This window comes from Monodon monoceros, unplaced genomic scaffold (genome assembly GCF_005190385.1).
Source record: "Monodon monoceros isolate NGI ecotype Baffin Bay Population unplaced genomic scaffold, NGI_Narwhal_1 Super_Scaffold_8, whole genome shotgun sequence".
NCBI lineage: Eukaryota > Metazoa > Chordata > Mammalia > Artiodactyla > Monodontidae > Monodon > Monodon monoceros.
This window is the reverse complement of record NW_021703785.1, coordinates 59134498-59161620: the sequence shown is the minus strand read 5'-3', so window position 1 is coordinate 59161620 and position 27123 is coordinate 59134498. Positions and strand designations below refer to the sequence as shown.

At 35.6% G+C, this 27123-nt stretch overlaps 1 protein-coding gene across 5 annotated transcripts in view; it reads left to right on the top strand.

Moving 5' to 3' along the window:
• The window catches only part of INTS6 (integrator complex subunit 6), a 111525-nt gene that overhangs the window by 40414 nt on the left and 43988 nt on the right, over positions 1-27123 (top strand). For all 5 annotated transcript variants that reach the window (XR_003791687.1, XR_003791686.1, XM_029209872.1 and 2 more), the window contains 3 exons: positions 19217-19400; positions 24919-25044; positions 26466-26620. Coding sequence is in view for 3 of the 5 variants with exons in the window: in XM_029209872.1 (XP_029065705.1) it covers positions 19217-19400; positions 24919-25044; positions 26466-26620 (465 nt within the window). In the remaining 2 variants the exon portion in view is untranslated. The remainder of the gene's footprint in view (positions 1-19216; positions 19401-24918; positions 25045-26465; positions 26621-27123) is intronic.

The window sequence follows — 27123 nt, the reverse complement described above, 5'->3', positions numbered from 1 at the left end:
AGGCTCAGCGGCCATGGCTCACGGGCCTAGCCGCTCCGTGGCATGTGGGATTTTCCCTGACCGGGGCACGAACCCGTGTCCCCTGCATCGGCAGGCGGACTCTCAACCACTGCGCCACCAGGGAAGCCCTCTAATTGAGTTTTGATGCTACTTAGGTGTTCTCCGTTTTCCCCTCATTTCCTCCCTTGGCATATCTGTACTCCCTAACTGGGCATAAAAATCACTTTATGATTTTATTCCAACTTTCCATGATTTATTTGGTTTTTACTACTTTTAAGTGCTTCACCAACAATGAATTGACCCCATTGTTCCTTGAATACATGACACTCTTTTATTTGTCAGGGCCTGTTCCATAATTTTGGAATGTTTCCTGTCTCTTTCCACCTTTCGCTCCCCAAAACCTACTCAGTATTTGTTGAGGTCAAATGCTACCTCTTGTGAAGCTTTTGGGCATTTAGTTCTACTTTCTTCTCTGCACTTTTAGGGCTTTCTTCTTGTCACTGTAATCCCAGTTTTTGTTCATTATTTTACTTGTTAACTTATCTTACTGCCACTAGACTTTGTGTTGGGCTCCTGGCAGGCCCTTTCAGTTTGGGAACTCATATCCTTTAAGTTTCAGAAATGTTCTTATTTCTTTGACAATCTTTTCCTTCTTATGTCTCTATTCTTTCTTTTTGAATGTCAGACTTATGAATTGATTCGTTACAGTCATCATCGTCATCATCATCATTATTTAACTTTTCTCTCCTACTTCCATCTTTGTCTTTATTCTTTCTTTGTTCTCTCTGGCTAGGTTGGTAAAGGGCTTGGCTTTTGCTAATCATTTTATATTTTTTTGTTGAGGTGAAATACACATAACATAAAATTAATCATTTTAAAGTGAACAATTCAGTGACATTTAGTACATCCTTTTTAATAAAACTCTCATACTAGGCAGAAATATAAACGTGATATAATAGAGTGTGTTGTTCTTCTCTGATCCCAAGCAGCAAATTCTAGGATAGGCAGATTTCTTTCACATATCTTTTCTCCACCAGATAATTTCAGTTTGGGTATCCTTGGATTTTAAACTGTTCTTGGAAATAAACAGAAAAATAACTGAGGATTATGACTGTTGAAGGGTAGAATCTTAGGGAGAGAAAGGACGTTGAAGGACTAAATCTTGAGTTTTAGAATTATTCCTGCATGTATTGGGAAGGAGGAAACTGAAATGAATCTGTAAGGGCCTGATACTAGTTATATGGATTTTTTTTTGTTGTTCATTATGAGTAAGAGCTAACACTGTATTATATTTGAGGAAGTAGGTTTAAGAAATACTCAGTTCCACTGAAAATGTTAAAACTTTATTTGAAGCTTTTTTCCCATCTACATTATCCAAGCAAATCTGAGTAATGGGACTAGAATGGGACTTGATCCTGGAGGTGCCAACGTTCTATTTATTAAATAACAAAGGCATTTAGCATTGGTTTGATTAGAATGTGTGCTTCCCTGCCTTTAATGCACAAAAATTGCCTCTTCGAATGCATATTTTCTGCAACAAAGCAAAACAAATTGACAAGCATCTAGTTCAACTTTCAAGGATTGTGAAAACTTCTGGAAAGGTATATGATTTAGGATACTGGTTCAGTTTCTATAATTGGGACAAGAGTAAAATAGTGGCTTAAAAAGAAAGTTTCTTTTTCTCTCCCATCAAAGACAGAACTGGTTGGTGGTCTGGGAGGTAGGGTGGCTCTGCTCCAAGCTATTGTCTAGGCCCCCACGTTCCTTCTCCTTTGTTGATCTGTCTGCTTTACCTGAATGCTTGACACTGGTTTTATAACACATCCTAGTTCAGTACTACAACTGAATTTCAGCCTGTGGGAAGAATGTGGAGGGCAGGCAGCTTCCTAATGTGAACATGACCTAAATCGTCTATGTGGCAGTTCCAGTCAGAGTCCATCAACCAGAACCTGGCTGCACTTACTGCAAGGCAGAGTATAATCTCTACTTGGGCGGCCGTGTGTCCAGCCAAAATTTAGGGGTTTTGATGAGAAGGAAGAAAGAGAGATTGGATTCTGAGGGCAGTTTTTAGTTTCTGAAATGAAAGGGATGGTAAAGAAATTAATTATGCTTTAAAAGCTTTGGAAACTTCCTTACCTTGTAGTTTGACAGCTTATTCTAGGTTTATCTTGTACATTTTTGCCCCAGACCTGGAATCATATCAGGTTCTGTGTATTTGGAAATGGTATGTGGAAACCCATAACCTGAGTGTTAAGGGGTGATCTTTGCTGTTGAGTTGGTCATTGTTTTCATGCCTTTGCAGTAGACAGAGTTAGGAATACATACTTTTTTTTTTTTTCTGAAAGAAAATATGTCATGAATTCATACTAGTGTTTCCAATTCAAATTTAAGGTAGATATTTAAAGAATGTAATTAAAGAATGTGTTTGTGTTATAGACCCAGGCTTGATTCCTGGCTTTGCAGCTAATTAGAGATGTAACCTAATTCTCTCTTGTTCTAAGCTTCAGTTTCCTCATCTTTAAAATGGGGATAATAATAACTGTATCTCATGGTTGTTGTAATGATTAAATGAGAAAATAAGTGCTCAAGAAATTTTACTGTTTTATTATTCTCTATCACACTGCAAAAAGGAGAGACTTCTCATTTTTGTAGGAGTTAGAGAAGACTTGCCCATTAAAGTAACACTGGTGCTATCAGGAAAGACTGGGTGTTAATGGAGTGTAGAGATTTAGTTATAAAAATATCAGGGCAAGAGACTCACCAGGGAGGAGTGATCTGCATTAGTTAAGACAGGAGCATAGGATTCTGTTTTGCTCTTTAAAAAAAAAAGAAAAGGAGGGAGGGAGGGAGAAAGGAGAAAGAAAGGAAGGGAGGGAGGGAGGAAGGCAGGAAGGAAGGGAAGAAAGAAAGAAGGAAGGAAAGAAAGAGAAAGAAGGAAAAAGAAAGAAAGAAAAAGAGGAAGGAAGGAAAGAAAGAAAGAAAAAGAGAGGGAGGGAGGGAGGAAGGAAGGAAGAAGGAAAGAGAAAAAGAAAACCTTTTTCCCTTATAGCGTTTAGCTTAGTGTGTAATTACATGGTAATCTGTGTGCTTATTTGATTAATGTCAGCCTGCCTTCCTGCCCCACAAGGGCAAGGACTATCCTGTCTTCCTTTTGCTTACCTTTGTAACCCCAGAGTAGTCACTGCACAGAGTAGTCACTCAGTTGATATTCGTACCCTGAATGAACTTTTACAGCATTTATAAATACGACAAAATTTAGCATTTGATTATGTACCTATATTATCATTCTGTAGTTATTTCATTAGTGTTACCTTGTCCCTAGCTCAGCTATAGCTCATGAACTACTAATTGACCTAATTTCTTTAAGATTGATAACTTATAATACTTTAATACTCTGCAGATTTTTATCATTTATCCATTATCTGACAGCATTAGTTCTTTGTAAATTTTTGTTCAGAGTGAATTAATAAATGAATCTGCTGGTGATTCCATTTGTTTGGGTCTCAGCCTGTTGTGAAATGTGTGCCAAGTAATCTATTGTTAAGAGTTTAAAGTACTTCAACTATATCCCTTACAGTGAAGCCACTCGATGCTTTCATTTTGTTATGTTGCCTTAAGTGGGCGAGAGCAGGGTGTATATATATAGTTAGATTATCTTCCCAAGAATTAAGTCTAATACTCCCATGGGAGTGTGTGTGCATGTGTGCTCACATGCACATCTTTTGTGTCCCATGGAAAAGATTGAGGCTGAATATTCTCACCTGGATATTTAGAGAAGCGTTCTCAGAAAGAAGGCAGCATGGTTATAGTATAAGGCACCAGACTCCAAATTAAATGGCATATGTATTCTAGAGCCTTTTCTCTTTTTCTTTCTTCCCTTTTTTTTTTTTGCCACTAAATATATGGTTCTCAAATTTGTGTTTGCTTATATTTCTTTTGTTGTTATTTCCTCTTTGTTTAGCTGCAATCTATATATAATAAAATGTAGCAATTTCAAGTATAAAACTTGATGAGTTTTGACAAATGTAAACATGGTGTTATTAACAGCACAATAATGATATAAAATGTATCTGTCATTCCAAAAAAGTTTTCTTATGCCCTTTGCAGTTAATTTCTATCACTGTCCCCTGGAAACCACTGACATGCTTTCTGTCACAATGTGTGTGTGCGCATGCACGTGAGTGCGTGTGTATAGTTTTGCCTTTTCTAGAATTTCATATAAATGGAATCATTCAGTGTGTAGTTTGTGTCTGTCTTCTTTCACTTAGCATAATGCTTTTGAGGCTTATCTACATTTTTGCATCTATCAGTAGTTTGCTCCTTTTTATTGTTGAGTAGTATTCCACTGTGTGGCTATACTATAACTATAATTTGCTTATCCATTCACCAAAGTAGAACAGTTGGGTTTTTCCCTTTTTTTTTTGGGGGGGGGGGACCGTTATAATAGTCATTGTGTACATTGGCATGAAAATCCTTTTGTGGGCATATGTTTTCATTTCTCTTGGGTATACACCTAGGATTGTAATTGGTGGGTCACTGACAAGCTTTTTTTAAAATAAATTTACTTATTTTATTTATTTATTTTTGGCTGTGTTGGGTATTCGTTGCTGTGCACGGGCTTTCTCTAGTTGCAGCGAGCAGTGGCTACTCTTCGTTGCAGGCGTGGGCTTCTCATTGCAGTGGCTTCTTATGTTGTGGAGCACCGGCTCTAGGCGCACAGGCTTCAGTAGTTGTGGCTCGCGGGCTCAGTGAAACTGCCAAACTGTTTACTAAATTGGCTGTACTGTTTTGCATTCCTACCAGGAAGTGTATGAGAGTTCTAGTTGCTCTACATCCTTCCAACACTTGAATTTTTTCAGTCTTAATTTTAGACAGTATAGTGGGTGTGTAGTGGTATCTCATTTTGGTTTTAGTTTGCATTCCTTAATGACTAATGATGTTGAACATCTTTCATGTGCTTATATGTCACCTGTATATCTTTGGTGAAGTGAGTGTTCAGATTCTCTTGCCCATTTTTTACTTGTTATCATTGAGTTATAAGAAGCTTTTACATATTCTGGATACAAGTCTTTTATTGGATACATGTTTTCCAAGTATTTTCTCCCAGTCTGTGGCTTGCCTTTTCAATTTTTACAGTGTCTTTTAAAGAGCAAATATTTTTAATTTTTTAATTTTTTTAAAATTAATTTTTATTGGAGTATATTTGCTTTACAATGTTGTGTTAGTTTCTACTGTACAGCAAAATGAATCAGTTATACATATACATGTATCCCCTCTTTTCTGGATTCTTTCTTTCTTTTATGGTTTGTGCTTTCTGTGTCCTATTTCAGAAATCTTTGCCTAACTTAATGTTACTTTCTCCTGTGTTTTCTTTAAGGAGTTTTGTAGTGTGAGCTTTTACTTTTAGGGTCATGATTCATTTAGGAATTTTATGTATGATGGGAAGAAAGTGTTGAGGTTCATTTTTTGGACACACTGTTAACTAATTGTATCAGTACCATTTGTTGAAAAGGTAATCCTTTACCCATTGAACTGCTGTGGCATCTTTGTTAAAAGTCAATTGGCCACATATTTGATTGTCTGTTTCTGGACTTTCTATTCTGTTTCATTGATTTCTATTTCTGCCTTTTGCCAGTATAACACTGTCCCTACTACTGTAGCTTTGTAAGTCTTGAAGGCAATTTGTCTCCAACATTTTCTTTTTCAAACTTGTTTTGTCTGTTCTAGGCCTTTGAATTTCCATATTTAAGTCATTTAATTTTTTCCATATTTAAATTTATTTAAATATCCAAATTTAAAGTCAGCTTATTAAATTTTACAAGAAAGCCTACTGCACTTTTGATTGTAATTACATTGAATCTCTAAGTTAATTTGGGGGAAATCCACATTTTACATTATTGGTTATTCTGATCCATGAGCATGGTATATCTCTCAAATTTTTTAAGTCTAATTTTTCTCACCAATGTTTGTGGTTTTCCTTGTATAAGTTTTACACATATATACCTTTTTTTTTTTTTTTTTTGCGGTATGCGGGCCTCTCACTGTTGTGGCCTCTCCCGTTGCGGAGCACAGGCTTCGGACACGCAGGCCCAGTGGCCATGGCTCACGGGCCCAGCCACTCCGCGGCATGTGGGATCCTCCTGGACTGGGGCATGAACCCGTGTCCCCCTGCATCGGCAGGCGGACTCTCAACCACTGCGCCACCAGGGAAGCCCCTACACATATATTTTGACGCTTTTGTAAATCAGTTGTTTTACGTTTAATTTTTGATTATTTGTTGCTAGTACATAGAAATATATTTTATTTTTATATTTTGACCTTGAATTCTGTGACTTTCCTAAAATGACTTATTATCTAGCAGTTTTTTCCAGACTTCTTGGAATTTTTTTTTTCATATAAAATCATGTTGTCGGGCTTCCCTGGTGACGCAGTGGTTGAGAGTCCGCCTGCCGATGCAGGGGACACGGGTTCATTCCCCGGTCCGGGAAGATCCCACATGCCGCGGAGTGGCTGGGCCCGTGAGCCATGGCCGCTGAGCCTGCGCATCCGGAGCCTGTGCTCCGCAACGGGAGAGGCCACAACAGCGAGAGGCCCGCGTACGGCAAAAAAAAAAAAATCATGTTGTCTGTGAATATTGACAGTTTTACTTCTTTCAAGTATCTGTCTGCTTTTTGGTTTGTTTTTTTTGTCTTAATGTACTGGTAGAAGTGGTGAGAGTAGACATCTTTGCCTTGTTCCCAGTCTTGGCAAATGAGGTGAGAGTGAAACCTTTCACTATGTAAGTGTGATTTTAACTGTAGGTTTTTTTTCTGTATTCCTTTTATCAGGTTGTGGAAATTCTCCTTTGTTCCCAGTTTGCTGATTTTTGTTTTTAAAATATCATGAATATGAGTATGGAATTTTGTCAATTTTTTATGCATATGTTGAGATTATCATTTGATTTTTTATTTTGCTAATATAGTGAATTACATTGATTAATTTTTAATGTTAAACCAGCCTTGTTTATATACATATATATTCTTGTTATATATTTTAATAGATGAGGAAACATACACAAAAGTGGTGATGTGAGTAAGTAGACATAAGAGCTCAGGAAGCAGCAGTCTGAAATTAATTACTATAAGTCAAGGAGAAAAACAGATTTTAGTAGTGTGACACACTACGAAACACAGTGTAAACATTAGATGAGAATCCAGATATGTAACAAGGCTGTAGCAAACTGGGAGAATGTGGGTTTAAATCTTGCTTTTTCCAGAATCTGCAGTTACTCAGACAAATTTATCAGTCTCTTTGTGTCAGGGTTTCCTTACCTTCCTCCCACCCCCAAAGGATAATTCTGTATTTATTTTGTTCTAAGAAATATTATCCACCCTTAGCCTCTCAGAGTTTCTGAAATCAGGAGAAGTTAGTTAGCTTTCAGCTAGACGGTATGGACTTATATCTGGTACTGCCTGTATCCGTGCATATTGATGCACAGGTGTGGGTCATTTCGCTCTCACTTGGGCTGAACTATTTGCTTTATTAACACCTCGTGTCAGGGGAAATTTTTTATATTCTGTTTAAAAGAGTTAAAATGTTCCTGTTTAAATAACATGAACATTTGGCTAATGTAGTAAAAGCACGACGAGGGCTACTAGTAAAAGCAAGACCTCCCATTCTCATTTCCTTTCCTCAGAAGCTTTTAATTGCTTGCATTTTTAATTGTTGTGTTGGTTATTCACATATGTCCAATCAAAGAAATTTTTATTGTGGAACTTTTAAACATATACAAAAGTAGGGAAAATAAAATAATTAACCTCAAGAACCCTTACCTAGCTTCAATAATTAGCCACATTTTGCTGGTCTCATTTCATCTGTTCTGCCCCTACCCCATACACATTTATACATTTATATAAACATTTATATATACAGTATACATTTTAGGGGGAATATTTTAAAGCAAATTCCAGACATCGCACGCACACACACATGCACACACCCCCCCCTGCAATGTTCAATATGGCTTAACAATAATTTATTTTTAAAAATCTTATTAAATTTAAGTTTAAAATATAATTACTCTAAATTAATTTCTTTTTATAGCTTAACAAAAAATTTAAGGTGTTTAATAAATAATCTAACATCCATTCTATATCCCAGTTTCTCTACTTGTCTCACAAATGTTGACGATTGTTTTGTTTGAATCAGAATGCACACATGGTTCACATATTACATCTGATTGTTACGTATTTTTATCCAGAAGTCTCAGAAGTTTAACATAAATTTGTATCCCTAAGGAAATTATTACTTTACAGTGAATAAGCATTGAAACAAACAAAAAATATGATACATACATTAGATCACCTAAGGTACAACAGGCAGTGCAATATAAAGACAGTTGAAATTGCCCAATTTCTGAGAAGAGAGGTAAAACTTTCAAAGCTATGAGATGGTATTATGACTCTTACCAGTTGTGAAGAACTATTACTGAAGAATCCAATATCTGTTCAAAGCCAACCTTTTAAAGAGAAGCATTATATCATCTAGTAATTTATCATTGAAATAAAGAGAATGCAAAAACATTCTAAGGTTAATCAAATAGGAACTGCAAATGAAATTCTAGTAGCCTTTGATATACCTTGAAGTGACACTCTTCAAACTAAAGGTGCTATAAAGAGGTCAAGATCATAAGCACAGGCTATAACATATGACTCTGATGTTCTGTTTAACTTATCATGGCCAAAAGGGATTCAGAAGAACCTCTAGACCCAGTGTGGAGAAGACTTAGACTAAACTCTGTTTGATACTCAAACACCATGAAACTCATGAGATGGAAGAAGGAGGGGATATGCAACTTTATGGATAATTATGCGCTATTGTTGGAAAAAGTTTCGCGTACACTTAATGTTAAATTTTGGGGAAGCAAGGAAATATACATTAAATTGCTGATATATCTTAGAATCTAAGTTATAGGTAACCAGGTGTGGTGGAGGATTAAATACGATGATTCAAGCAGAGTATCTAATTAAAACCCCGGCACAGAGTTCAGTTAATGAAGACTTGTCAACCTGCTAACTTGCCATGTGATTTGGGGCAATATTTGGTATGAACAAGAGGTCTTTAAGCTTTTTTCTCTCCCTACTTCTTTGAATTATCAAGAAAAGTTTATTATTGTTATTTTTTAGGGGGTACAATGTATTTCCAGATGATAGGGACATATATAACATACTGAAGAAAGTTTGTTGATAAGTTTTTATGCTTGAAGCATTAATTGCTCTCGGTTACCTGGGAAATAATGAGTCTCAAAATGATTCACAAGGTTTTTACTCTATTTTTTGTTTCTTTACCAATGTGCTTTAAATTAACCTTCTGACTTAATACTTTATAATTTATTTCAGTTTAAATGTTTTATATTAGATTCTGAATAATTTGGGATATTATTTAACAATTATGTGTAGTTATACGTTAGAGTTGGTGACATTATTGTGCATCTTTTGAGAAAAGTGCTCTTTTTTAGAGTGTGTGTGTGTGTGTCCTTTTGGAACTTAGTTTTGCATTTTTTTAAAAGTCACGCTTCATGTATTACAGTAACTTGTTATCATTTGAACATGTTAAATCATCACTGCAATAGTAGAGGTAGAGAAGGCATCAGAGCCTTAGAGGGCATATCATAATCTATATTTTTTCCTCTATAATTGTCTTTGATATTAGTCCCTTGCTTTTTGTTTTCATTAATTTGTTTCTTGCTTTCATTCCTATTCCTTTTGCCATCATTCACCTTGATGTTTTTCTTAAACTATTAATTAGCTCCTTAACTTGTCTTGGTTTCCTTCAAATCTGTCTTTCCATGGCAATAATTATGCTAAAGCACACCACTTGAGTGTATTATTCTATTGTTCAAAATGTTTCATTGTTTTCCATTGTCCACTAGATTCCTCTGGACCTTTCACAGTTAAGCCAGTTACCTTATTTATCCATCCATCTGTTTTATTCATTCAGCTATATTTATTGAGTTTCTTCTATGAACTAGACACTGCTGTGCTCTGAGGATCAAATGATAAAACAATCAGGAGCTCAGTCCCCTTGGGTCTAATTGAGAAGAGAGACATTAATAAAAGTATCATGTGTTAAAAGTAGAACTGCAATGATCATGTATCCTACAAAAGGGAGGAGTATGTATTGTGAGAGCTTTTAATAAGGGCACTCTGGATCTAGTCAAGAAGGTCATTGAAAGCTAAGATTTGAAGAGGTGAGGAGGATTTACTATCCAAAAAGTGGGAAGGATGATCATACCAGGTAGAGGCACTGTACAAAGGCTCTTCTCCCAAAAGGAGTATGTTTTGAGGCTGAGGGACTAGAAGAAGGCTAATGTGACTTGGAGCATAAAAAAAGAGGGATCATTGTATAAAATGGAAAAGAAGGTTGGGATTGACCACACAAGGGGTTTTGAGGCCATGCCAATTAATGTTATTAATATGAATGCAATAGGAAGTCATCCAAGGGTTTTATTTAGAGGTAGGGGGTGGAGGAGTGAAAGACAAGTGGATGTTGGAAGACCAGTTAGGCATTGTTGCATTAGTTCTGACAATAGCTTGGTCATCGGGGTTGGTGATAGTAAAAGGGATAGAAAGAAGCAGCAGTTTCAAGAGATATTTAGAAAGTTAAGTCAACCAAATTTGCTGATATATATTTCATTTGGGGGTATAAGGAAGAGGGAGATGGCTTCTTGCAAAACTGGATAGATTGCGGTGCCATTCATTGAGCTAGGGAATCTTGAGAGAGTACCATTTGGGGTGGAGGAAAATCATGAGTTCAGTTTTGAGCAAACTTGAGTTTGAAGTACCTTTGAGCCATCCAAGAGGGAATGGCAAGTAGGCAGAAGAATATTTTGGTGCTCAAAAGAAAGATCTAGGCTGGACATATCCAATTGTAAGATATTATCTGAGTATAGGTAGTAATTGAAACTGTGAGTAGGTGGATTGAGGGTTTAGAGTATAAACTGGCCAAGGCTTAATACTGAGCCTTGAGCGTCAGCAGCATGTAATGGCTAGGTATTAGAGATTGAGGGGAGGGTCGGGGTGGAAGACAGAGGAGCAGCCGAAGAAGCAGAGGGAAGCCATGAGAATATTTCAAGGTGAAAGCCAAGGGAAGAGTATCTTTCTAAAGAGTGGTAAATAGTTTTGAATGCTGCTGGGAAGCTAAATCTGAAAAATCTTCACTAGGTTTAATGACTCCTTTGGTTATCTATTTCTGTGTAACAAATCATCCTAAATCTTAGTGGCTTAAAACAACAACAGTTTATTATTTCTCAAGATTCTGCGAGTTGGCTTCATTCATCTGGGGGCTTAGCTGGGGCTGGAACACCCAAGATGGCCTTATTTACATGTCTGGGGCTTTGGTGCCCACTGTTGCCTGGGCACCTTGCTTCTTGTCCCTGTGACTTCTGTCTCTCAGTAAGATCTCTTATCGGGCAGTGGTCTAGTTCAAGCTTCTTTACCTGGCGACTGGCTCCCAAAGGGCTGGCAGTGAAGCTTCGAGGCCTGTTAAGACTCAAGCCTGGAACACTTTGACCACACTGTCATCTACCACCGTGGCCAAAAAAAGGTCTTTGATGACTTAGTGTGGGAGTTGTTTTAGTAGAGTTGGAAAGACTAGGAAATGATGAGCAGATGAAGAAAAATTCCTTATCATTCCCCTATATTTTCTGTAAACTTGACCCAAAATAGGCTACTAATTTCCTGAATGCTTCCTGTTTATTTCCTCACATGCTCCTTTCCGCTAAATATTATTCCTCTATCTCCACCATATTAAAATCTTACCCGTTCTTTTTTTTTTAAAATTTTTATTGGAGTATAGTTGATTTACAGTGTTGTGTTAGTTTCTGCTGTACAGCAAAGTGAATCAGTTGTACATACACATATATCCACTCTTTTAGATTCTTTTCCCATATAGGTCATTACAGAGTGTTGAGAAGAGTTCCCTGTGCTATACAGTAGGAGTAGGTCCTTATACGTTACCTTTTATATATATATATGAAAATCTTACCCATTCTTAAAGGCTTTCTTAAAATCTTCAGTTTCTCTCCTTTGTATGTTGCTCTCCAGCAGTTCTGAATTTTAATTTAATTTTTTATGCCAGTATCTGTTATTTCTTGCCTTCTATCTTTTTGATCATGATCTTCACTCTGCATGTCCTGCAATCTGCAAAAGGTTGTAGATTCTCAGTAAACTTTTCATTCTTCAAACTAACTCAAATGCTACTTCCTCGGAGAGCCTTCGCTGGTCCATCCCCCAAATAATCAATTATTCCTCTGTACCTCATGCATACTTTTACTATTGTACATATCATAACATATTATAATTATTTACATGTTCTTGAAGGTAGGAGATTACAGTGTCTGCTGTGTTGCCTTTCATTAAATAATTCCTGAGTTATAACTCGATTTGTGATCCCCATTCTTAATATTTAAGAAAAATGCCCCACATGATAACAATTAGAAATTTTGTATTAATAATGACCTAATTACTTTTTTGATAGTGTGCCAAGTTCATTGATACTAGGCCAGTGCATTAAACTATAAAGACAAGTTTTGGTTTGGTGTGTGAGGTAAAACATTTTTGCAAGAAAGAATATATGACCACACTCTTTGTATCTCTAAATTCTAAGGCTAGAATTTATGAGGTTGTATTCTGTGTGGCCTCAGTAGAAGTATGTCCATATGTAAATTCTCATTGTGAATATTGTACATTGAGCTCGATTCAGGAGTTGTTAATGGCTTCACCATATGGAATGGTTGTTTCTCTACCCCCTGCTGTAGGTGTCAGGCAAATTTTTGCAGCTCGTGTCTTTATATCCTCTATGTGTGGGTACATACAAGGGACATAGAGATCAGCTGGTTTCATATATTGGGGAAGAATAATACTGCAGCTCTTGGAGATAGGACTAGCTGGTTCTGCGACCCACCACAGTATGACAGTGGAATCTGCGTTTGTGTGTTTGCACCCATATCTGTGTATGGTTTGGGCTGGGGGGAGCACAAATGTTGTTGGCAGGACACTGACTGGTGCTTGTGCTCTGCAGCCCTCATTTCGCTCCTCGTACTGTACTACTCTAGTCCTTTCCTTAGGCTGTGGGAACGGGACAAATACTATGGGGGGGACACAGAAAAGAATCATATCCCTCTCCCTGCCTTCTCTCAAACTGGAGAGGGAGAGGCAGTCAGGGAAATAGGTCATTAAAACTTAAGGTAGGAAGTATAATTATTAAAGGACTTATAATGAGTTACTTCAGTAATAGAACCAGTTGGCAGAATATCCAGCTGCAAGGGGAAACCTCCTAAGAGTTGGTACAGATCAGTCACCTGACTCTCATGATGTGATCATCATCCAGGAGTGAGTTAGATTGCGTGCCAGGAGAAATCCGTTCGGGTCCTGAATTAAAAATGTTTTTAAAAGAAATTTCTTTTATCTTCTTTCAGTGTTTGCTGACTTTTATTTATTTATTTTTTACATTCTGCAAATGTAAAAAACAAGTAACGTATGAGAATCCTGATTATCTGAAGTTTTATAATTGGTTATCTTAAAGTGAGCTAGCTAAAACGTTATCCAAATCTTACTTATTTGGCTTGGTAGAGTCCTTATTAAATTCTGAAATAATGCCATGCTTGTGGTAGGCACTCACAGAATAACTGATTAAAATTTAAGTTGATCTTTAGTCCAGCCTTAGCAAAATCACAAGTAATTAGGGTCTGAACCATAAACAAATATGAAACAAATTAAGGGGAAGTCACACTATTATAAATAAATAAAGTTTGAGTATGCCTAATGATAGACAATCACCTTCCTAATCTGCCCTTTGTTTTTCATACCTATGGAGAAATAAATTGTCTTCTTTTTTTATAAGAAATTGAGGAGAGACTCAAAGGTGAGAAAGGGCAGTAAGATAGTTATCCAAAGGAAAGAAGGAAAAGTAGGACAGTCTTCGTCAATTTAAATTGAAGTTATATTTCCTTTTCTGTCAGCTACCAAGGTAATTATATAAGAAATCTGGTTGGTGAGATCAATAAAATTAACCATTTAAAATAATAATATAGAAAACCTCAATTGTATTCAAGTAAAAATAAAACTTGGTTAGTATAAAGTTTTCTGTGTTTATTAGTCCATTAGACCGAAGCTTTGCAAAGTATAATCTTATGAAGACCCTAATAAAGACCAATAATGTCATGGTTATGAGAAAGTTACTATATTATTGAATTACACATGATTCATCCAGTTCTTAAAATTTTCAGTCCTTCTTTGACGCTCTAAACTTGATTATATAGCAGGGGTTATTTGAGTCTGTATTCTCTCTTGACACACAACCTTACATTGCAACTTGTCTGTAAAATGGGGATAATAATAGTACCTACCCCATCGATTTGTTATAAACATGTTATAAATGTGAAAAGCTCCCAGAATGTTGGTTGACACATACATAGTGAGTGCTCATTATGCTAGCAGTTATTGTTGTTTATTTTTATTGTTGTTATTACCCATGTACTTGAGAACTGGAAGTGAATAGCAAGAGGGAGAAAGTGCCTCTTTTCATCAAAGAGTAACTGGGGGAAAAGCATAGGATTGTGCTTTATAAAAACAAATAATCTAAAATGTTCATAACATTTAGTAATTAGTGGTTCAAAATCACCAGATTGATTCAGAAATGGATGATTAAAATTTTTTTCTAAAAGTAGTTATTTTTATAATTAAAATTTTCTTTTTCCACTTAATAGAATTAGTTTAGTTTTTACATTAATATCTCAACACTTGATCTTTTTAAATGCAGGTTATGATTTCAATAACAGGCAGTACAATGCAGTGTTTAAGAGCACAGCATCAGGGACCAGTCTACCTGGGTTTATATTCTGTCTCCTCATCATTTACCGTGTACCTTCTGGCACGGCTCTCTGTGCCTCAGTTTTTATCATTTGTAAATAGGAATGTGTAGTGCCTGCCACGTTTGTTTATTTTGTAGATTAAATGTGTGTGTGTGTGTGTGTATACACACACACACACACACATATATGGTTTAGAACAGTGTCTGCCAAATAATAGTTACTACTGTAACTATTGTTGCTAATGACAGTTTTTTTTTGCCTCATCAGACATTTAAATTTGAGGACTCTCTTACTAAAGTTTCCCGCAATTAAGTCTCAGAAAACGGCTTTTATAAAACTATTTTCCTGTCAAGTGTTCAGAAATAAAAATCCTAATAAATATCTTGATAGCCAGTACTGTGATTTTCTATCTTCTTCTTTCTGTTTGTCAGCTTCTCCTTAAACACATCTCTAAAACCAGTTCCTTTAGGAACATGATCCCTGTCCTCAGAAATCTTGGTAGTAGTGGGACCATATTTTATCATGCATCTTTAAGTCCTCCAAATCCTAAATGCCTAATATTGTAGGGGCATAAAAAACGAGAGAAAGCAAACATAATTTTCAAGAAATATTCTACTGTCTTACGGTATATTTTAATAGCCACTTAAGTATAAGCAGAACTCTGTGTTAATGTCCTTATAAATGTCTGAGCTTTGGGGCTAGTGATTATATCTAATCTACCTTTTATTGAGTTGAGACGTGTATGAGGTTTTCTTGTGTTTAATTTTCTTATAAAATGATAACACTGTTATAAAAGAGATATAGATAACTGCTTGAATGGATAGTTTACTGTGTTTTTGCATATTAATATATTCTCATATTCTGGATGAGAGTAAGTGATACAAAAATTTCTGCCATATTTGCTCATTTTGACTTTTTTTTGTTGAGGATTTTTAAAAATTAAGTGAATGGAAGAGAGCACTGCAGATAGTTAAGTGCCGTTTCTTTTCTTCCCTTACGCAGTGTTATTTCCCTCCCTCTTCCCCATCCAAGCAGCAACGATCATGAATTTGGTGTGTAGCCTTCCAGTTCATGTTTTTTTACTTTTCCTATATGTGTATGTTATTCACATATAAAACTACACTGATTGTTGAATAGTGCATACAGAGGCTCTGCTCTATGTACCATTTTGCATCTTGCCTTTAATTTGTATTATCTGATGATTAGTGCATTTGAGCGTCTTTCTACCTATTCATAGGCTATATGAGTTTCCTCGGGCATTATTTTTTTTTGTTGCCCATTTTTAACTTTGGGAATTATCTATTCATATTTATTGCACGTTTTTCTGGTGGTTAATTTTATGTTTTTCTACTTGATTTATGTGCTATTTGCCTTGATTTTCAAAGTCCACATATCCAGAAAGACCTCCCTTGGTGATTATAAGACATTGCTAGAATTTCAACTGTAGACTTTAGGTTTGGAGTAATCCAACCCTCCTGAGAACATTTTTTCACTAAGGTTTTTTATCTTTTTCCTGTCCCTGTTTGCTTGCCCTCACTCCTTCCTATTTTACGGCACATTTCAGCTATAGAGGAGTTTTTCCTGCCTCTTTGGTGATGAGGGAGGGTGGTAGTGATATGGAAGGCGTAAATAATAAGAAATAGAAAAATGAATAAAAATTTGACAAGTTTATAAAATTGATATTGCTCTGTGTAAAATATGCTTGTGACCCTTGGCTTATTTGTTTTACTTGAAGTACATTCTAGATCTAGCATTGTGCGGCCAATAAAAAGATAATGCTCATCATTATCTGATTGGGCTGTGTGTGTATGTGTGTGTGTGTGTGTGTGTGTGAGCATTACTTGATAAGTTGTGTGTGTATGTGTACGTGATTTGGGGTCTGTTGTTGTGTGTGTATGTGTACGTGATTTGGGGTCTGTCCACTATTTATTTATACATGAGGTCTCTGCAGTGCTGTTATCCACTGGATTCTTGAGACAGGTCCACGTATCCATTATTTTCCAGAGCTACTGCATTAACAGTTGAAATCTTCCTCCAGTGCCATTGGTGCTTCGATATTTATCTTCTGGCAGGGTGTGGTGATAGCAGCAAGGTCTTGGAGTTCCCAAGCTGTTTTGCAAGTGTCACAGAACCTTTGAGGTTAGAAAACCTTCCTCAGGGAACACCCTGGCCCAGATTTCTTAATTTAAGAGTCCTTCCTTATTACTGCCTCTGACTTCTGCCTTAAAAATAGGATCAGTGCCAGGAGAAAAGCTCATGACTCTTGGCCATGGGCACGAAATCTTGGCTGATCCTGATGTAGGAATCTTGCAGCAGATTGTCTTGACATGAGTCTTTTGGAGAGAGGTGCCACTTTAGCAGAGCTTTGCTAGGAATTCTCTTCTTAGAATTGAATCTGATTTTTTTTTTTAATGGTTTGATGTAAGTCATTGAAGAAACTTGAGTTCTTAAGTCAGTGTAGAATGACTTCAATCCCTAATTTATCAAGTTCAGAAATCTTCAAGGTGAGAAATTGAAAGGCTGTAAGCAATACAATTATGTCTTGTTTTTGACAAAAGTAGTATAAACTGGCAATTAATTTGGAAGTGATAATTTTATTTTATTTATTAAAAAAATTTTTATTGGAGTATAGTTGATTTACAGTGTTGTGTTAGTTTCAGGTATACAGCGGAGTGATAATTTTGAAATGTGTTCTGTATTTTAAAGAAAACTCCAGTATTTGTATAAATCAATCCCTGAGTATGCTGATCCCGGGTTTCATTTCTTTTTTTAAAAATTTTATAAGTGATAAAGACTTCTGTTTTCCTAAGCACTATATCATCACACTTAAATATTATTAATAATACCAGTAACATGTATTTCAAATTTTCCTGATTGTCTTAAAAATCTTTGCTCTTGATTGTTTTGTCTCTTATTCTCTAACAGTTCCACCAGCCCTCCCCACTCCCACTCTTTGCTTTTTCGTGCCATTGATTCATTGGAGAAACCAGGTCATCTGTCCTGTAACATTCTGGATTTGACTGATTGCTCCCTATGGTGGTGGATAACTTGATCCTGTATCGTCAGTTGTCCCTGTAAACTGGTGGTTAGAACTGAAGGCTTGGTTATATTCAGATTCAACCTTTCCTTCCCTTTTTCTTTCCTTCCTTTTTTCAATGTTATGTACTTCACATCATGAGGCCCATATTGTCTGGTTGTCCCCATTTACTTACGCTAAGACTGATGTGTGGATCTGTTGGTACCTTGTGACTGTTGGTTCAGAGGTACCCATTAGAATCACTTTAAAGTGTTTAAAAATTCTTAAGAATCTTGGTTTCTGATTGAGCAGGTCCTAGAGGCATGGGGAGAGGCATAGATTAAAAAACACATGGAAGAAACCCCCAAACCCTTTACCTTTACTCAAAAGTAGTAAGAATCATTACCTTTAATATATTTAATATGTAACTAGAGTGATAAAATTTACTTTTAAGCAAATGCTTTGGGAAGATATGTTTCGTATGAAATGAAGCATATTTAAATCATTAACTGTGGAGGTGTTTGAGGCTACTGTGATGTGGTAGAAAAAAATACTGACTTGCGGGACTTCCCTGGTGGGACAGTGGTTGAGAATCCGCCTGCCAGTGCAGGGGACACGGGTTCGATCCCTGGTTTGGGATGCCACGGAGCAACTAAGCCCGTACGTCCCAACTACTAAGCCTGCACTCTAGAGCCTGTGAGCCACGACTACTGAAGCCTGCGCTTCTAGAGCCTGTGCTCCACAATAGGAGAAGCCACTGCAATGAGAAGACGGTGCACCGCAACAAAGAGTAGCCTCCACTTGACACAACTAGAGAAAGCCCGCACGCAGCAATGAAGACCCAAAGCAGCCAAAAATAAATAAATAAATACATAAATTAATTAATTTAAAAAAAAAAGAAAAAGAAAAAATAGTGACTTGGACCTGGGAGGCCAAATCATTTATTGTCTCTGAGGCCCATTTTTTTTTTTTAATCTAGAAAATAGGAACCCTAAGATATTTATCATAGGGTTGATATAATGATTAAATGAAATGATTTATTTAGAAGCAATCCAGCACCTGGTGGTGAGTTATGTTGAAATCTGAAAAGCATTACAGAAATAGATTTTTTTCAATTGAGGTCTTCTTTGAGCAAAGCTTAAGAAAATTGAAGTAATAATATCTTATATGCTATTTTATATATATATATATATATATATATATAAGCTTTTGTTTTTTGAGCTTGGTTTTTTTAAATGATAGGAGACTCATGACTCATGATGTAGTTTTAATATGTGTCGTTAATGTAGCCTTTTTGGGAGAAATAGTGTTGGAAATCTTATTGTTTTTTTATTTCCCCTTACTTTCAGCTCCATTTACCTCTTAATTCTCCTTTGCCTGGAAGCGAATTGACCAAGGAACCTTTTCGTTGGGATCAGAGACTCTTTGCATTAGTGTTGCGGTTGCCTGGCACGATGTCAGTAGAATCAGAGCAGTTGACAGGTGTGCCTTTAGATGACTCTGCAATCACACCAATGTGTGAAGTGACAGGCGGTAAGTTCTTTGCTGGCAGTAATTTAGTGACTTAAGCAGAGTTTATCTGAATGTTTTAAAGTGTGCATTTCAAAATCTCCATGTTTGTTTTTGTTCAACAAATTAATATTAGAAGTTAGTAGACATAGATGGTTTTAAAACTACATTGATGAAGGTCTTTGATTCGATTTGAATAGGATGTGAATACTATTGGGTCTGATAATGCATGATATTTTTTTTCTAACCATATAGAAAATGCTGGTATTTGAAGTTGTTAAACTTACATTCTTATCTACAAAGATTGCTAATGATTTACAAATGCCGTAGAACTTTTTTCTCTGAAAAAATGTTTTGAGAATCATCTCATTATCCATGTAATGATTAATGCCTGGTTAAGTACAGTTTTCCCCAGAGGCAAAGAGGAAGCTAGATAGGTTAGCGGAAACAGGTAGTGAACTCTTAGCCAGCTAGTCCAGGTGGTCACTGTGCTCAGTGAACATTAATGAAATTCTTGAAACAGAATATGTAAGAGACTCAGAACTTTTATAATGTGGAATTGGTTAACAGGTGGGTTAAATTCATATGGATATATATTGAGTGCCTGCTGTGTACCAAGCACTGTTCCATGCTTTAGGACTTCCATAGTGAATATGACAGGCATGGTATTCTTGCTTTCATGGTGCCTTTTAGTTCTTGCTTAGGGAATTTGATACTAAAATGTCCAGGCTGGGCATATCACTATTTCATCAGTGTCAGGGGCTGTGACATAGTCTCCATACACTGTCAGTGCTCTATTGAGATTCTGTCATAGCCAGCTATGTAAGTTAAAGGAAAATATAAAGTCTAATTTATATTTTAGGTGCCTTTCTTCTAAAATTCTGTGGATTTTGGAGATCTGCAAATTTCACAGACAAAAAGCGTATCCCATATAGATAGGTATGTGAAGAAGATAAGTTAGAGAGAGTGGCATAGACATATATACACTACCAAACGTAAAATAGATAGCTAGTGGGAAGCAGCCGCATAGCACAGGGAGATCAGCTCCGTGCTTTGTGACCACCTAGAGGGGTGGGATAGGGAGGGTGGGAGGGAGGGAGACGCAAGAGGGAGGGGATATGGGAGCATATGTATATGTATAACTGATTCACTTTGTTGTAAAGCAGAAACTAACACACCATTGTAAAGCAATTATACTCCAATAAAGATGTTAAAAAAAAAAAAGAAGAAGAAGAAGAAGATAAGTTAGAAGAAGATTCCACAATCACTGTTGGCAATATCTTTCAGTGACCCAGAAAACTTAGTTGGTCAAGCAATTAGGGAGCTTTCCCCAATATACATCCTGAATCTCTTCTGATGTAGTGGTTTATTTACCTTTCTTCATGCTCCTGCTAGCAACAATGGGAAGCTGGTCAAATGTCACTCACCTTTCCATATTATGTGAATAGTATGTTTTCTTCTTTATTTTCAAAGAATGTTGACTAAAAAAAGTTTTGAGGATAAAACACCAGAAAAGTAGAAATAACAGAAAAGCTAACATCCACTGGTGTTGTACTATCCAAATATGTAATCACTGCTAACAATTCTGTGCATTTTTAAACTTGATGATAAGAGTAGTGTGTGTACATTTATTTTTTCCATTATAGAACAATTCATGTTCATTAAGGAAAAATTGGAAAGAAATTTGCCTGTGTTGCCAAAATAATTAATATTTTGTTATATTTTTAATGTATACTTTAAAAATTATATAATTGTCATTGTAAGCATTTTTCTTTTATTATCAAGTAATTAATGAATACTCTATGCCAAATAACTGTTTTTGATCCTGGGATTACAGCAGGAACGATAGACAGAAAGCTTACATTTTTGGACTGTGTGACAGATAAAATCATGTAAAATGAATAAATAATATTTCAGAGAGTTCTCCTTACTATCGAGAAAAAAAAATAGGGTGAGGGTGCAGAACGTAATGAGGCAGAGAATGAGTATTCCTGGGAAGTCTTTTGAGGAGGTGACTTTTTTTTTTAATCATCAACCTAAAGGATATGCTTACCCCAGTTTGAATCAATTTAAAATATTGCATGTCCTTGGAGATTGTTATACTCTTTGTCTAAAGAAGTAAATAAAACAACAGTTATTTATAAATTACATTTGCATATCTCTAACCTTGATGTTAAAGTCAGTTGTTTGAATAGGGATTAAATCAGCCCTGGTTGTACCTTAAAAATATTAATCCCTCTAAAATTATTGTTACAGCATGTTCATCAACCCTCTCTCTTTTTTAGATATTTTAGTTCCAGGTGTACAACCTAATGATTTGATATTTGTATACATTGTGAAATGGTCACCACAGTAAGTCTAGTTAGCATTTGAACAGAAATCTGAATAATGGAGTAAGCCATACAAAGATCTAGGTAGAGGAAATAATAAGAGAAGGAACATGCCCCATGTTTTTGGGAGCAACAGCAAGGCTGATATGGCTGGAGCTTTTGTAGGGAGAAGTAGAGAGTAACAGGTTTGTTTAGAGGGGTAGGCAAGGGCCAAGTATTGAATAGCCTTTTAGGCCATAATGAATATTTTTTATTTTCCAAGTGTGATGAGAAGTCATTGGAGGGCTTTTTATAGGAGGTGACATCTGATTTCTGTTTCTGAAAGATCACTTCAGCTGTTGGATGAGAATATACTGTAAAGTGGTGAGAATGGAAGCAGGGAGACTAGAAGAGATGATAGTACTTTGATCTAAAGTGTTAGGTTTGGAGGTGGTGGGTGAGAGGTGGTCTGATGGAAAGGAGATACTGAGGGCAGTGAGGGAAGAAGGAATCAAGGCTGATTCCTAGATGATTCAGTTGGCCTGAACAAGTGGAGGTGAATGGCTATGCCAAGTAGTACTGAGATGGTTACTCAGAGGAGAAGCAGGTTTGGGAGAGGCGCAGGTATGACATCAAATTTTAAAAATGCCTAATAGACATGTTGGTGGACGTATTGAGGATAAAAAGCTTTTTATAAAAATTGTAAGGCTTTTCTAGATTAAATAAATTTAACTTTCTTAGCCTGTATAAGGACTGTTGCCCAACTTAGAAATGTTCCTTTTGTCTCTTATCCATTTTACTAAAATGCTAATCTAGTATACTCTGGGGGAAAGTTTTTTTTCTTCCTTTGTTTCACTTTACTGCCTTCAGACTCACTATGTTTAGATTTTCTGGGGGGGATCCTCTAACCACAAGTGAGCCAGCTTCTTGACTTGAAAGTATGTGCTTTTCTCACAAATATTATTAGTGATCCCAGAAACTTTATCCTTCAATACAAGGTGTTAAACATTCCAAGAGGTGAGTTTTGACATAAAGAATAAGAGAAACATGACATAGGTTATAGGTTCACTTTGTAAAGATGGCAAAATTTCCTTTAACTTTCAAAAGAATTAATGGATTTTTGTTATTTTCTAAGTGACTCAAGTTTATTTTTTCTCCAATTTTCATAAAATGTCTTTGTTAGTAATTTTATTTCATACTAAGATCATAACCTCTTATATTTTCCTAATCAGTTAGTTGATGACACAGGTTAGGGGAGTAGAGAGGATTGCCACAATTTTATACTTAAGAACTTCTGTTTTTTATTAACATCTTGGGAATATGCTTAAATATCATGAAATAAGATATTGAACCTTTATATAATCTTCTAAATACTTCCTGTGTTAAGACGGTCAGCCTTTTTATGTATTGTTTTATGTACATGTTTAAATTGACTAAAAAAATTTTAATTTGCCAATTCTTTCAAATAAGTGTGGTTCCATATAGGCTTTCTGTTTTAAAGTAACATCATGGTTTTCAGGGAAGAAGGTATATCCAGATGAAAGTGTCTAATACCTTGTAAGGGTTTGAATCTTGGCTGCACTACTATACTAACTTGAATAAATTAGTTAATCTCTCCATGCTTTAGTTTTCTCATTTGTAAAATGGAGAAACTAACCAATAAAATTGTTGCTAGGATTGGATAAATTAATATAGTGATTAGAATAGTGCCAGGTACATAGACACTCAGTAATTGGTGGGTATTTTTATAAGTATGGCTCTTATTGTTGTATTCAGGGTAAGCCATTTGTTATATGATGCTTGTTATTCTAAGCTGACTCTGAGGATTTGAATCACTCTACTGCCTAATGTTCTCTTTTCTGAGTAGCCTTTAGCAAATCACATGTTGAGTGTAAATTGATATGAGTAATTTGATATGTCAAATACAATAATATAACGTGTTTGGTAATAATTGGTTGAATTTCTTAAGGAATAGGACTTTTTCGTATTGAGCTTATTGCAAATAACATTGTAAGATGTTTGATTAAAGATTTTTAGTTGTCATGGTTTTCAGCACTAGTCTAGATCAGTACAGATAATAGAAATATAAGTTATATATATAATTATAAATTTTATAGTGTCACATTAAAAAGAAACTGATAGGGAATTCCCTGGCGATCCAGTGGTTAGGACTCTGCACTTTCACTGCCGAGGGACTTGGTTCAGTCCCTGGTTGGGGAACTAAGATCCCACAAGCTGAGTGGCGCAGCCAAAAAAAAAAAACCACCAAAAAACTAAAAAGAAACAGGTAAAATTAATTTATATAATATTTATTTAAATCAATATATTCAAAATATTTCAACGTGATATTGGTAATTAAAAATTATTCAGGGATTTTACATTATCTTTATATTACATCTACAAACTCAGGTGTGTATGTTATAGTTACTGTATATCTCAATTTGGACTAGCCGTGTTTCAAGTTTTCAGTAGCCATATGTGGCCAGTGGCTGCAATATGGGACAGCACAGGTCTAGATGTATTTATTGAAAAATCCCTGTTTAAGAAGTCTTTTCACTGGTATTTTTTCTTAATCACTAGCATTTTAATGCTTCTGAACTAAAAATTTCATAGGTTAAAATATTCAAGAGGGAAATTCACTTAAGATAGGTAATTTCTAAGTATGTAAGCCAAATGAAATTCAGAGAAGCACATGCTACTATCTATATATTAAAGTGCAAACACTTAAAATATGCAGTACCTACCAGCAGATCAATTAAATAATTATTGAGTATCATCTATGTTCCTTAGCATTAATCTTTAGTGATAATACTTTTGTTAAGCAGGAGTAAGATTTTGGGGGTTCGTTGCCAGATGTTGTATATGTGTAATAAAGATAAATTGTTCTGGAAAACAGTTGGAGATAGTTTTTTTTAATTTATATATATTTTAAAATCTCATTTCATGTAATACATTGTGTATATATGTAATGATTTTTTTCATTGTGGTTTGTTCACACAAAGATTTCTATTTTCCACATACCTTTAATTACAAAGAAAAATTTACATACTCTCACAAAATGGAATTGTTGATTGATTGAGAATAGCTATTTTTGTTTTGTTATTCTTCTATTAGATAATGAAAAGGTCAGACTTTATCATTGAACTTTTGTTAGTCAGTATTGTCAAAAACCCTACTATGGTTCTTTTTTGTTAAAAGTAGGAATTTTTGCAACTTTATTCTTTTTATTTCAGGCCGTTCATACTCTGTATGTTCTCCAAGAATGCTTAATCAGTGTCTGGAGTCCTTGGTGCAGAAAGTACAAAGTGGAGTGGTAATAAACTTTGAGAAAGCAGGACCAGACCCTTCCCCTGTAGAAGGTATTATTGTACTTCTCTTATAGACATTGTAAACTGGCTTTATCAAGTATTCAACTTGAACTGAAAAATTACTATGATTTGGCCTTGTCAATGTTAAGGCCAGATTATTAAGATGACAAAACAGCTGTTGGTAAAGAGGGAAGATTAAATAGGAAAGTCAAGGTAATATGACAGTGGTTTGGTAGCATCGCAGTTTTATATTGGTTGTTCATAGCCTGAAAATTTATAAGCGCCAAAACCCTTTTTAAACATTTACAGATTAGCATATTTCCTTTTTAGTATTGTAATGCTGACTCTCTCCAGTATATATGCTTCTTCCATGTCCCTTAATTCACAAGAGTGTTCAACCCTAAGTGTTTATTTAATTCCTTAGCTACATTTTTTCTAAAGATCAGACTGATCAGAACCAAATGGTTGGTGTGGTTCCCAAAATGAGAAACCAGCCTTTGCCATTCAGCTTGATCCTTTAAAGTCTAGCTGAGCCCCACCTGGCTTTATTCTAATATTTTGTGATCATGAACTATTTATATTAGCCAGAGGGTATAAGGAGTTTTACCAGAACCAATGGACAGTTTACATCTGGACCTTCTGCCTTGTATGATGTAGCTTATGACAAGAATTAGAAAGTCATTAATGGCACTGGCAGAGGTGATCCACTAGAGTGGGTAATTGGGAGAAGAGAAAGGTCATAGAGATGAGAAAGTGGTACCCTCAGAAGGGATTATAGGGAAGGAGCAGAAGATGGTAAGATTATATAAATCGCATACTGTGTCTGGTTTAAAAAAACAAACTTAAAAAAATTGAATTGTTACACATGGAATATATTTATTTTTAAATTATTTTAGGACTTTGCTTAGAGTTAGGCACTAAGTAAATGTTTACTGAACTGTTAAAGAGAGTTACCGTTTTCTAGAATTGTTTTAGATTAAAGGTAGGCACCTCAAATCTGGATTTGCATATTAACTTTTCATTTTAGTTATTAGGCTTTAGTTAAAAAGATTGATTTTAAAGAAATATTCATTTAGCAATACTTACCTAGTATTTACTAAGCCAAGCATGATGGTGAAGAAATTGAGTGTTTGCCCTTATCATCTAGTGGGGAAAACATGTCATTCGTTAAACAAGTATCTACCATAAAGTATGTTTTACATAATCTGATTGGACAAGGAAAAGATGCTGTGGGACCTCCTTTCACCTATTGAACTCATAGTTGGAATTTGCTGATGTTAGTCTCTAGTGAATTCTGATATAATCTAAATGTTAAGCCTTAGTCATGATAGTATTCTACCATTTAAGAAAAATAGGAAAATCCAGAATTGAACAAGTATTAAGACATTTTCACTAAGTAATAGTAGATATAATTTAACTGCTTATGTTTCTCCTTTAATGATACATACTTTGCTTTGATTTCTTTGCCGTAGATGGGCAGCCAGATGTATCAAGGCCTTTGGGATCTCAGCCTTGGCATAGCTGTCACAAACTCATATATGTCAGACCAAATCCTAAAACTGGGGTTCCTATAGGTCACTGGCCTGTTCCAGAGTCTTTTTGGCCAGATCAGAATTCTCCAACACTAGTAAGTACCAGAGAGACTGTGACTTTGTAATAGTAACCATTAACTGCTTTTCCTACTAGTTTTAAGTGCTCCCGTCAGTTAAAGGTGTGGCTGTTGTATAGGAATTAGACAAGCGCTCAAAGTGCACTGATGAGCTGTTACTTGCTTAAGTGTACTGTATTGTTCATCAGGAAGTAATAGAGAAGAGGCATCTGTCTCCTTTAGAATCTAACATTATGCTTATGCTTTTATTATTGGCATCTGGTTACAGAAGCATAGATATAACAAGAGCTTCTCTTCGGATTCTAAATATAATGTAACATGAGGATTTGTCTCTGGGACATAATATACAGTTTAAATGAAGGCTTAGAAAATAATTCTGATGGTTTGCCTGCAATCTTTTAGGACTTAGTCTTAGAAATTCATGTTGACTTGCATAGTTTTAGTTATATTCAGTGTTTTCAGTCTGGAGGTTTAAGGTAGCAAAGATTTTCTGGTCTTGTTTATAGGAATTATTTTTAGAA